Raw genomic sequence first — 12,748 nt, 5'->3', positions numbered from 1 at the left:
GCCTGTAGTACAAAATTTAAAATGCTCTAATTATGGGTTCAGGTTCAACACTTGTTATTAACTTAAAAATGCTCAAGTATTCTCTTATAAAGACTATTTTCCAGTGTCAAAGAAAGTAATTTCTCTCAAATTTAGAGTACAAATTCACCAATTCATGAAGGCTGACATCAGGAGATCCAATTTTGGATTAAAAGCTTAAGATGTGGAAAACTAGTTGTGTTTAACATTAAAGCACTCATAGATTCATCGCATTTATAGACATTGCCTAGAAAGTCTAATGCATGTATTTTTAAGGATCACTGAGGTGCAGAAATGTGGAGACTAACCCCAAGATAACAGATAACAAACTCAGACACTAAATTAACATTAAAATACTATTTCTATTGACTTAATCTTCTATCTTGTTTATCATTTAAAATACAATCTGTACAAAGGCAAGGACATTACAGTATATTCACACAATGGAATACTTCTCAGCAATAAAAAGAATTATTGTTACTGCTGAATCTCTAAAACATTAACCTGAGTGAAAAAAAGTCTGACACAAAAGAGTCAATGAATACTGTACAATCCCATGGACATGAAGGTCCAAAGTGGTAAATTAATCTACTGTAGAAAAAATCAAAACGGTTGTTGCCTCTAGGCAAGGAGACTGCCCTGGATGGGACACTGTCTCTGCCATGTGGTCATGTTCTCCATATTCAAGAGTTTTGGTTACACAGGTGTTTGCATTAGGCAAAATTCAGTAAATGTACAATTAAGAGCTGTATATTTCATTGTATGTAAATTCCACATCCAAAGAAAAACTGTGAACAAATACTGACCTCTAGTTGACACCTATTAAAAGAATTTAGGGAGATGTATATAGTAACTTGCAAATTACTTTGAAGTGTGTCAAAAAATATAAGATACTGATAAGAGGGAAAAATTGATGGATATGTAAGAAAACAATATGGTAAAAAGCTAGTGGTAGAATTTATATTGTGAGTATATGGTTATACTCTATAAAATTCTCTCAACTTGGCTGTATTTTTGAAAATTTTCATAGTAATAATAAAAAAAAATCATCTGTAAGACCCCTTCTATCTCATTTCCAACCCACCAACTCCCTTCCCTGCCACCCTGGAAAATAATTCTTCAAAACATACTGAAAAATAAAATTCCTCAGTTATCAATTATGTGACCACTAGTGTGTTTTGAGACACTATCCAATTCACATTGATGGAGCTGGAGAACATCTGAACAGGATTATACAGTAAGACTTTCTCAATAATTCTAAAAGTAACCTACAAAAAGCTAGTCTCCATGCTTACAGAATCAGAAAAATCAACTTAAAATGCTCAGAGCAACTAATCTATTTATTCATGAACTCACATTCACTGAAATGTGAACTATATCCACTTGAAAACTTTATTTGGGTGCCATTCTGTGTCAATATTAAGGTGACCAACTTGTCCTAGTTTGACTGGGATATTTCTGGTTTTAGCACTTAAAAGTCTTGTGTTCCCAGAAATCCCTCAGTTTGGGGATTAGGACGGTTGGTCACCCTAGCCAAGACTGTTTCATTGAGTTACACAACTCAAGTTTAATATGCATCCAGATAGTCTTCAAGTAACACACCACATGTAAGAAAAGAAGCAATCAACAAAAAGTTATAGAACAGACAGACAAATGAGATATGCCAAGCAGTCAAGCAGAAATAAACTTTATTTTTTTAATACTTTACAATAGGAAAGATTGAAATTATACATTATCAAGAATTCCCCCAAATAAGAGAGAAATTAGGACACTGAGAGGCAACATAAAAACATACCTGCAGAATCTGAAGTGGTTCCTTGAGTGGAAACCCAAGAAAGGACAGCTTAGAAAATCATTCTGCAAAGTTCACTTAGAGAAGAGCCTTAGGGGCCCCCAACGGGTAAAGGGATCTCTATTTCTTTCTTCTCCCTTTATCAGAGCAGCTCAATTCTATTATACAATGTATTTCTACCAAGATTTTGTTTGAAGAAGACAAGGATCTCTGGCTAAGGAAACTGTGAAAACTGTTGAATTAAATGAGTTATCTCTTTCAACCTGGAATGCTATGTATATTGTTTATTGAGCAATTTTTTTTAAAGTTCCTGGGTAAGAAATGATGACTTTCAGCCTTGATGAAAACCTAACTATTCCATGAATAAAATGCTTATCTTCTTTAAGTCTACTTGACTTTTTTTGGAGGTATAGGTGATATATGATATTATCTAAGCTTACGGTGTCCAACACAGTGAAATCAACTTGACTTTAAACTTAAGTATACCATTTCTATAAACAGAAAAACAATATTCTCCTAATAAAAAGTATAACTCTTATAAAGAAAACATTTCTCTCCTGAATGCTCTGGAATGGAATGACTTTTGTGATTGATTTTTTTAAAAATGCTTTTTGTACAAGTGCCAACTACAGAACAGCAGCTTCACAATGTGAGGAGTTATCTTTTTAGTCAACTTATTTAAATAACTTATTTCCTTCTGTTCCATGTTCTCTGGCAGAAATAACAGAGGGTAAGAGAGACTGTGGCTGGGATAAATAATAGAAGTTATCATGGTAAGCAAGGAACAGAAGACACCAGAAGAGAATTCCAGAATAAATATGTCTGGCTAGGGATACTCTTAAGAGTGTACTGTTAGAAAAAGAAGAATAACTTGACCAGTGGGGTGTGGTTAACAGGAAGGCTGAAAGAGGGATATACAGGAATAATGTTTCTTTGAGTAAATCCACAGATTTTCTAGCAAAAAGATACAGAAAAAGTATCTGCAGAACTATTTTGAGGGAAAAACTAACATTTAGGAGAGAGTAAATAGTTTAGAAAACCAGGCATTTCATCTACAAAATCAGAAACAACTCACTGGATTACCAAAAATTACCAAAAATGAAGTATACCTTTGCTTCATGTTTCACCACTACTTCGACAACATCGTTATGAGCTTTCTCAGAAGCCACGTGCAGAGGAGTCAAGAATCTTAAAAAGAAAACGTCAGCCGGACAATGAATGTATTTTCCAGAAAACAAAAGAGTCAATAATTTTTAATTATTAAAAGCAAACTTACTCTTTAGTCTTTTCATTGATGTTGGCTCCTTTTCTTAGCAACAGTTCACATATTTGCTTTCTTTTGGGATATGGAGATGCGGCAGCACAATGCTAGATAATTTAAATTGCAGCATTAATCACCTATATAACTGATTTTTAAGAATATTCGTGTTTCCAACCAAAAATAATCAAGATGTTAGTTATTTCATGTCTTTGTTTCACTTTTGACTTAACTTTGCTCTTCAAAGACTTTCTATTGGATAGAATGTGCAATGATTACCAAATTCTGACAGGGCCTGAAAATCCTATTTACCAGGTGATATGTTATTAAATATTTTGATCAAGCTTTATAGTTGCCCTACATCTCTGCAAAAGCTACCACTGCTGTGATGAACACCTTAAACTGTGATCAAGAGTCCTTTCAAAACTGTTCCCAAAGAGCATGGTGTTTATGTTATTTTTTTAAAAGTTAATAAAACACTCCAAAGGTCGGGATTTCTTTAATGAAGAAATAGCACAGCATTTGTCAGCTCTGGATTCTGCTTGGTAGAAACACTGATGGGATAGGTGACAAACTAGGTGGTATTTCCTTCTTTCTCAATGAGTTGCTCTAGCAGAATAAGGACTTTGGATTACCTGTTTGGTTAAATTGGTGGTGGAAACTGATCCAGTCTGAGCTGGAGGCTTCAGGATCTATGTTTATGACGCATCAAGGAGGAAGGGAGACAGGAGGTAGGGATTCACCAATCATAAACCCAGCAAAACTCTCATGGTCATGTCCCAGATCTTTAGCTCCCCAAAATCCAGGATTATACTCATACACAACAGGTGTTCAATAAAGGTCAGTGAGTGAATGACTTAATCAATGTATGAACGTTAAATTAAAACTAAAGCCTGAGAATTCATGGAATAAAATTTCTGGGTAATTGTCAAGGTAACTTGCACATACATCTAAACACAGTATACATGAATGTGACTGATTTTAACTTGTTGCTAATTATAAAGCTTATCTGATCTTTATGGCTTTGCTTCAGATTCATTCTGATACTGTTGCTGTCACCAAACTCATTCCTTTGCCCTTAATAAAATCATTTCTAATTGGTGAATACAGCTCTTTTGGTATGTTTTGAATAATCATCCCAGGACATCTATCAGGATGGCACAGAGAATGGAAAATAGTTTATATTCAAGAATTCTTGAGCTTATCCATTTCAAATCGCACCCTTTTCTCTTCTGCCCCATCCTTTTACCGGCAGGACCTGGGACCTCGAAACTCACAAGACACTGCCTCTGCAATACAATGTCTACCAACAGCTAATTTCTTGTATTCTAAGGCTAATCACAGTTTAATAGTAGAACACTTAAGGGGAATAGTAGAATACTTAAGGGGAATAGTAGAACACTTAAGGGGAAACAAGATGTAGAATTAATTCTTCAGACTGGAAAACTTCCCATGTCAGTTTTTCCAAATTTCCCTGTACCATCTTGATGCTGTTATGATTTAAATTTTGCACTGGCATTTCTTATCAGTCTGCCACTATGCTGTTTTTTTTTTTAACATGGATTTTTTTGGTAAAGTAGCAAAAAAGGCCTAAAATGCTTTATAGATAGGTTCCTACATAAACTTCATGTCCTGTATCATGGCATAAGGATGAACATAAAAGTTAAGGAAGGCTACAATTAAATCTTCCCCAAAGACATTAATTTACTTATTGTCATCTTCCCTCATTGAAAGTACATTCTGCGACTCACAAAGCTTTGTTCCTTTTAAATTTCTACTTCTAAGGTAGCCTCTGATTACCACATTCTCCTTCTGATCTTCTAACACTTATCTTCAGTCACTTCCATTTTTTTCTTACTGCTTTTCCATACACCGCCCAGTTCTCATCTACTCTGTTACAGAACCACAAAGCTGACATTACCTCCAACAGGGAAACTGCCTCTACTCACAGATACTTTATTCAAAAGTATAAAGGGGACACATACAGACTTAGATCTAATTTTGAAAAAAAAAAAAAAAATTACAATAACAAAAGGAAAACCAGGTGGTTTTTATCTTGATGGCAAGATTAACTTCAGTGAGTTCCAAATTTTCAGTCATAAACACTTATATGCTTTTTATAATAAAAAAAGCAAATGAGATATAAGATTATAATAGAAAAGTCACATATAATATATGCCAGTATGTGATAAAATTTTTGTCTAGAAGGATGTACAAATGAACAACAGTATTGACTTTTGAGGGGATGAGGTTGTCTGTTTTTCTGTATTGTTTGAAATATTTTCTTTATATATCCAGAGGCACTAATTCTTAAAAAGTACAGATTTTTAGAACAATACTATTATTAAAAGTAGGATATTATGTCAGTTATCCAGTATCATCAAAAGAGGCAGGGCATTATGATTAACTTAGAATGTTTTTGGCTATTTCATTTTAAAGACTTAAATTTGAAACATTACCAATGCTGTTTCATGTGTTTGAGGATGCTTAAAGTTCACCATTTCCAGAGAGAGATGTTTTTTGATTCGTGTAACATCAGCTTCCCGTGCAGCCTGAAGCAAGGAGTGGCCCTTAAATTCATCTAGATGAAGCAGAAGCATTTAAATTGGCATAAGAATTATCAAATTTATGGAACTTACCTTGTAAAAGAGACACAGTATTTTTCTTGAACTTATTTTCAAAATTATCTACCAAAGTAGCCAGACTGAAGCTCAAAAGCCAGTTTCCAAATATAACTCTTGCAAAGGGAGATAGTGGTACTCCAGCGCCCCATGATTATGACTCAATTCATTCCCATGAGAATACAACACAGCCAATTCAAAGCCTATTTTGGTCTGGTATACTGATTATGGCAATATATTCCCAGAGCAGAGTTGTGAGAATTTTCCAAAAGTATAGAATTTTTCTCAGTAAAGAAATAAATGAAAAGGTGATCTTGTCCCCGTATTAACATTGTAACAATAGCAGATGGCTATGCTCACACACTGGGGATTAGACAAGCTGGATATTTCTAAGAGCCACTTAGAAAGGAGGCATTTTCTCAAGATTCCTCTCTTTTATTCATCAGTCTTGTGAAACCACCCATTATCCTTTATTAAACACAAGTTTCCTATTCATGTATAGTAATATATACCTGAATTAGGTGGCTATTTCTCACTACCATCTCTACTTCAGTTATTGACAGAAAAGCACAGAATTGTCCAGCTACCAAAGAATATTAGATGGTACATTCTGGGGACTATGTTTACAAGACAGAAATCCTACAAGTAACACCTAAAAACTTCATGACAAAGAAAGAAAAAGAGAAAGGAAAAAAAAAACCAAAACTTCATGACAGATAACTAAAAAGTCACATCAAAGATAGGAACAAAACTCAAATTCTTTCTTTCCAAAAGCCTATCATCTGTGAGACTAACACAAAAAGCATTTGCCTTGAAAAAAGCAAATACAAATATATTTTCCCTTCATAGCATCTTAAGAGTAAATGATTAAATGTTAGTATGAACAACAATAGATACCCATGGCTAAGGAAAATAGCCTATGATTTTAAAATCCGCCCCCCTCTTCCAAAAAAAACCAAGAAATAAAAAATTTTAGGTTACTGGTTTAAGAGTTTAGCTGAACATTCATCATTTTATACTTACATGCTAACCTTTCTTTTAACTGTGGTGTGGGAGCCAAGTCTATAGCACTTTTATTGTGACAATTCAGCAGTGTTGGATCTGCGCCATAACTCAGGAGAAGAGAACACACTTCAACCCTGTTCTTGGAAGCAGCCTCATGGAGAGGAGTGAACTGCCACAAGTCCATTGCATTTACGCAGGCACCATGCTGGTGGTGGGGTGGGTAAAGCATACATTTAGTGCTCAACTTTTAAGAGAACTTAGAATATTAGTACTGTGTAATTTACATCATGCAAGCTTAAAAAGGTTATGTCCCCAAAGGTTACTTTTCAAACCAGTTCCTTCAGAAAGAGAATACATTTCTCCCCCACAGAAAGAGTCACTAGTTGCTAAGCCTACCCACAAGTGCCTATTTAACTCTTTTATTGTTAAAAAAGTTACAAATGAAACTTCAGATTTAATAAGAACTGTTTTTTCCTTTTCTGAGATATGATTTATATATGGCAAAAATACATAGTTCTTAAGTATACAGTCTGATGAGTTTTGCCAAATGTAAATATCCATGAGACCATCGGGCTTCTCTGGGGGCTCAGCTGGTAAAGAATCCACATGCAAAGGGGGAGACCTGCAATCTATCTGATGCTTCATTCTTATCCACAATAACATTCCAAATATTCTGTTCAATTTGATTCAGTTTTACAATAAGCAAAAGCATTACTATTAAATGTATAATAATATTATGGTCACATTTATAAAGGCTCATGGACCATTTAGAGTATCTAATTACTATAATCAAGTTGTTTCTGTGGGAAAATATATTTAGTGGTAGCACAAGCCCAAGTGGAAGCATAGAGGTGTTGGAAACAAAGGTCCTTCCCATGATAGCTGCTGACAGAATGAGGAAAAGTTTCAAAGGCAGAATGGGTGCAGAGAGAAGACTAAAGAACGTGGTCAAATACGTATGTAGAGATTAGGGGACAAAAAGAAATGGGTGTGAGTAACATCCTTGAATCCACTCTCAAAAAGAATATGTAGCCTCTATTCTCATCCAACAGGGAGCAAAACAAGAAGTTTTTTGCCAGTTTCAGGAACTTGTCCGTTAAACAATAACCGCCCGTCGTTCTGCCCAGCATACTGGAAGTGAAGCTTACCAAGTAAGCCTGTTTCAACCCACCTAGGCAGGTCTTGCAAATCTAACTAATGGTTATAATAATATATGGTTCATTAAAAACTGCTTTCTGATATTTTCAAGAACTTTGAACTACACTTTCAGCTACAAATTAAAGAATCACTTAGTCTGACATTCACAAAACAGGAAAGCTACTTTATATAAAAAATCTTACAGTGTTTTAAAAATCTCAAAGCAGTCAGATGACCTATCAATAATCCACATTTTATAATGATTATAAATACTTCTCCTATATCTACCAAGCACTAAAAACACAAAGAAAAACATGCACACTGTAAGAAAAGTATATAAGAACTAACCTTGACCAGAAGTTCAGTTACTTCATAATGACCATAGGAACAGGCATTGTGCAGGGGCACCAGATCACTACAATATGAGAAGGGGAAAAACCGTGTGTTATTAGATTCCCTATGCTTTAGCTTATATACTTAAATTTAAACAGCAAATGGCTTATGTTACCTTCTGGGCTTCCCTTGTGGCTCAGCTGGTAAAGAATCTGCCTGCATTGTGGAAGACCTGGGTTCGATCCCTGGGCTGGGAAGATCCCCTGGAGAAGGGAAAGGCTACCAACTCCAGTATTCTGGCTTACAGAATTCCAAGGACTGTATAGTCCATGGGGTTGCAAAGAGTCGGACATGACTGAGAGCCTTTCACTGACTTCTGTATCTTTTCCAAACTCAGAGCTCAAACACTGGGTCTTCTTTGAAACTTTTTATTTTAAAGATTCTGTAAGGTAAACTGCTATATTCCTTAACATAAACCCAATTCTTTCATGATGGCAATAGTGGAAGAATTTTCTGAACAGGAAGGTACAACAGAACCTTAAAATCCTGACGTATCTTTAAGTTAGTCCACCTTGGGAATCACTCACTAATAACCACAGACATCACCATGATGTCCTTTGTTAAGAGATGGCCACTCATGGTTAAGTCTTTCTGATTCTATCAGAACTCTCCGTCAAGTCTCACAGCTTTCCTCACCACTTTGATTATATAATTTCTTACCTGAGCCCTATCTACTAGCTAACGCCACCTGAGCTTCCATCATCATCTCATAAAACCAAGACTTCTAGAAGTGAACTCAATGGTTTCCCCCACAAACAACTTTTCTGGGTTTCAGTATGTGTACCATCAGGTCTCATGCACTGGGCTTCAGAATATGAAATGTAATAGTCTCATTTATTTTATCTCATCACATCCAGATATTCAACAAATCTTACACATTCTTACACTGTAATATATCTCCTACATCTCTGCCTTCTTTTCATTTCCATTTCCTCCACCACCACTATTGCAGATCTCATTATGCCTGAACCCCTACAATGCTCACTCTCATGTTCTTTTTCCTATAGTCTCCTTCTTCAATCTATTCAACACACTGCTGCCAGAGTGCGTTTCTCAAAACTCCTCTTTTAGAAGAATCATTCCCCTTGCTTAAGATCCTTCGATTCTCTTGCACAGAGCGATGTTTCCTAAACTCTCTGCTTTCTTAAACTGAGTCCAGGTCAAGTATGACCTCCCACGGAAAGATTTCTCAACCACTGCACCCAGCACCGAGCATTCTCTCCTAAAATCTCCTATAAGTACTAGCCGTTTCTATTTATCACCTCACACTTACTAGAGAACTTTTATTGTTAGGTGTCTTTTCATGCCTCCTAAAATATAGTATAAGCCCCACGGGTGGTAGCCTTAATGGTTTATAATTCCCTGTTCTCTCAGAGCAATCTGCATATTACAAAAGCTCAATAAATGTTTTATGTTGTTCAGTAAAAAATATAATTCTTACAAGATTATTACAGAGATTATCATGAGGACAGAAACATTTTAAAAATTCTCATTTTTGTTCAAATGCTTGATTTACCCTTTATCTTTAGCATGAACATCAGCTCCATGTTGCAACAACAGCTGTACAATCTTTACTCTGTTGTAACCTGCTGCCAAATGCAATGGAGTTGACTGAAATATTAAACAGACAAATCAGTGAAATTCAATAGCTAAAAAATATACATAAAAATCCAAATATAAAACCAGAAATTGAGAAAAAACTTTACAACTTTCTTTGCAACTTATTACTATCTAAATGATAGTAATAATTTGGTTTTACAAAATCCAACATATATACCAAAGCACAGTATACAAGTTTATAAGTTCACTATTGCAAACAGAAAGCTAACTAAACATTTATTAATAACAACATTTTACTAAGATTAAGAATTAACCCAAATTATTGCTTAAAAGGAGCATTTTCAGCAAATGTTTTAAGTTAAAAGATAAACACAATTTCATGTTACACAAAACTTAGTTGCAAAAGGAAGTACCTTTCTGCCATCACTTGCATGGCAGTTGACATTTAATGGTGTAAGCAGAGCCATCATTTTTTCCTCATTGCCACTCCTAGCATACAAAAAAATGTATTAGCAATTTGTTTTCTTCATCAGATCCTATTTGGAGACATGTATGTGACCATTAAAAATTCATTCTCTTTTGGAGTTTGCTTATTGTAAAATAAAATAATTAAAACTATATGGTAAAATATTTGTGGTACATATTGATAACACACCTGGCACTTTCCAAGAGTTCATCCTTCTTATATTCACCTGTGAATCAGAAGAAGAGCAGAAATTTTAAAAAAAATTACAAAAGTAGTATCAGTTTTATGCATAAAGATGCTCACTGACCTATGTTTAAAGTACAAAAATTTGGAAATAAATTCCAATAAATGGAAAATGGTTAATCAACAGAATACACTGCAGTTTAAAAATATTTATATGAAGAACATGGAATACCTTTGCTATGAAAGTGAAGAAAAAAGATTCAATGTTATATAATGAAACATGACCACAACTATATGAAAACAATATACACAGTAACAGCAAAGCCAAGAAGGAAAAATCAAAATCTTAGCAAAGTGTGTCTCAGGGGTCGCTGTGGGTGAAAGTTTCCTTTTCTTTTTACCCCTCAAATTTCCTGAAACCAGTATTATTTGTTTAACAGACAAAATGCCTCCACAACTTCATTCAAAATCAAAACAGAACAAAATCCATATAAAAATGTAACAGTATCACAGAAATTTATAAATAAAATTAAAATCAGGACTAAATAAACTCTTCATGCCTATAGCTTTTATATTTACCTATGAAAACAAGCAAAAACTTTAAAATCAATATAATTTAACATAATAGTGTTTATTTATTCACTTAAACAAAACCCAAACTAGTGTCCACAATACGAATTGTATACTGATTGCTGTGCAAGGCTTTTTTTGTGCCCCAAGATTAAAAAAAAAAGGCAAATAGGGAATAGCATTGAACAGGGAAGCAAAAAATAAACATTGAATTGTCAGTTACAGTAATAGCTCACTTTTCTAGAACTTCTTGAGGGGACTAGTCTAAATTTTCTCAGTAATACCAAAGAAATATCACAAAGCCCAAGCACAGAAGCTTACAGCAGACCCCCTTGGGCTCTTGACTATTAGACATAATTTTAATGGTGATCACCCAGTAAAAAAGAATCCAAAAAATAATATGGCAGAGAGCTGCTTCAGAGGAAATCTCTGTTAGGGGAGAAAGGTGTGAACTAGATGAAAAAAAGGTGAAAGTGTTAGTCCCTTAGTTGTATCCAACTCTGTGACCCCACGGACTGTAGCCCATCAGGCTCCATTGTCCATGGAATTCTTCAGGCAAGAATACTGGGGTGGGTTGCTATTCCCTTCTCCAGATCTTCCTCATCCAGGAATCGAACCTGGGTCTCTGGCATTGCAGGCAGATTCTTTACCATCTGAGCCACCAGGGAAGCCCATATTACTACCCCAAAAAGCCTGACAGTCTAAAATAAACCTAAACCAGGGGACGACAGTCTTATATATCTTAACAGGTTCCCAGGACATCAATATGTCCCAGTAGAATACAATAATTGCCATTCTTCAAGGTTCTGAAATTGGTGAGCCCAGAATCTTGTTTGAAAAGCCAAGAGAACGGTTAGTAACACACAATTATATACCACCTCTGGCCCCAATAAATGTAGGAATCACAAAATTTAAAAGCTAATTTTTTAAAAAAAGCTTTATTTTTCTTAGACAAGAATCAAATGTCAGCTATTCAGATATAGAAAATAGCAACTGAACTGACACTATTTTAAAAATCTAATCGAGATCATTAACTGCAAGACACTGAATGTCTATCTAGGAAGCTCATGCGTTACACTGTTCCCAGAATACCCAAAGAGAGCTTGCAGACTTACCAGTCAGCACCGCTTTGGCAGACGGGTCTGCTAAATCCAGCGCTGTCCTTCCATCTGTATTTCGAATGGTTGGCTCAGCTCCATGTTGTAAGAGCACTGCAAAACAGAAACACTATCTTTCAAAATGGTGATTCTGACAATATGATTTTAGTACATCATTTTCTCAAAGGTTTTCCCACCAGGGAAGCCCTAAGACGTCTCAAAGTTATTTTAAGACTTTATATATCCTGATAGTAGATAAATGCTGTATTTTAAAGATAAAACTATATAAAATATCCCATTATTTAATGTATTAAGACACATTAAATATCTGTCTGCTGAGTTTAATGTCAGATTCTTCTCTGTTAAACAAATGACCAAGGACAGATAAAGAATTAAAAGGCAAGTTTACTTGAAAGCTTGTTTTCTGTTTTCTCATACCAAATGAACACTAAGTCAGAAAGATTACTCATAATAACAAAAATGAAATTTCTAAAGCTATGAATAGCCCAAGAATAGGGATTTGTGGAATTTGAGAAAGAAGGAAGGAGGAAAAGGAGAAAGAGATGCAGGAAGAGAGGAAGGGAGGGAGGGAAAGAGAAAACTACTCTGTAGGGTTAATGAACCCCCAATCAAAACTTGCCACATTGT

General features: G+C 35.0%; 1 protein-coding gene across 1 annotated transcript in view; it reads right to left on the bottom strand.

Annotated features, from left to right (window-relative positions):
* Positions 1-12,748, bottom strand: part of TNKS2 (tankyrase 2) — a 63,353-nt gene that overhangs the window by 31,589 nt on the left and 19,016 nt on the right. The window contains exons 3-11 of the mRNA XM_061162175.1: positions 12,119-12,214; positions 10,440-10,476; positions 10,198-10,273; positions 9,741-9,835; positions 8,180-8,246; positions 6,713-6,899; positions 5,528-5,649; positions 3,087-3,178; positions 2,920-2,998 (exon numbers count right to left, since the gene is read on the bottom strand). Of these exons, the coding sequence (XP_061018158.1) occupies positions 2,920-2,998; positions 3,087-3,178; positions 5,528-5,649; positions 6,713-6,899; positions 8,180-8,246; positions 9,741-9,835; positions 10,198-10,273; positions 10,440-10,476; positions 12,119-12,214 (851 nt within the window). The remainder of the gene's footprint in view (positions 1-2,919; positions 2,999-3,086; positions 3,179-5,527; positions 5,650-6,712; positions 6,900-8,179; positions 8,247-9,740; positions 9,836-10,197; positions 10,274-10,439; positions 10,477-12,118; positions 12,215-12,748) is intronic.

Source organism: Dama dama, chromosome 15, assembly GCF_033118175.1.
Source record: "Dama dama isolate Ldn47 chromosome 15, ASM3311817v1, whole genome shotgun sequence".
NCBI classification, from domain to species: Eukaryota; Metazoa; Chordata; class Mammalia; order Artiodactyla; family Cervidae; genus Dama; species Dama dama.
The sequence above is the reverse complement of the archived record's forward strand: the minus strand, read 5'-3'. Positions and strand labels throughout refer to the sequence as shown.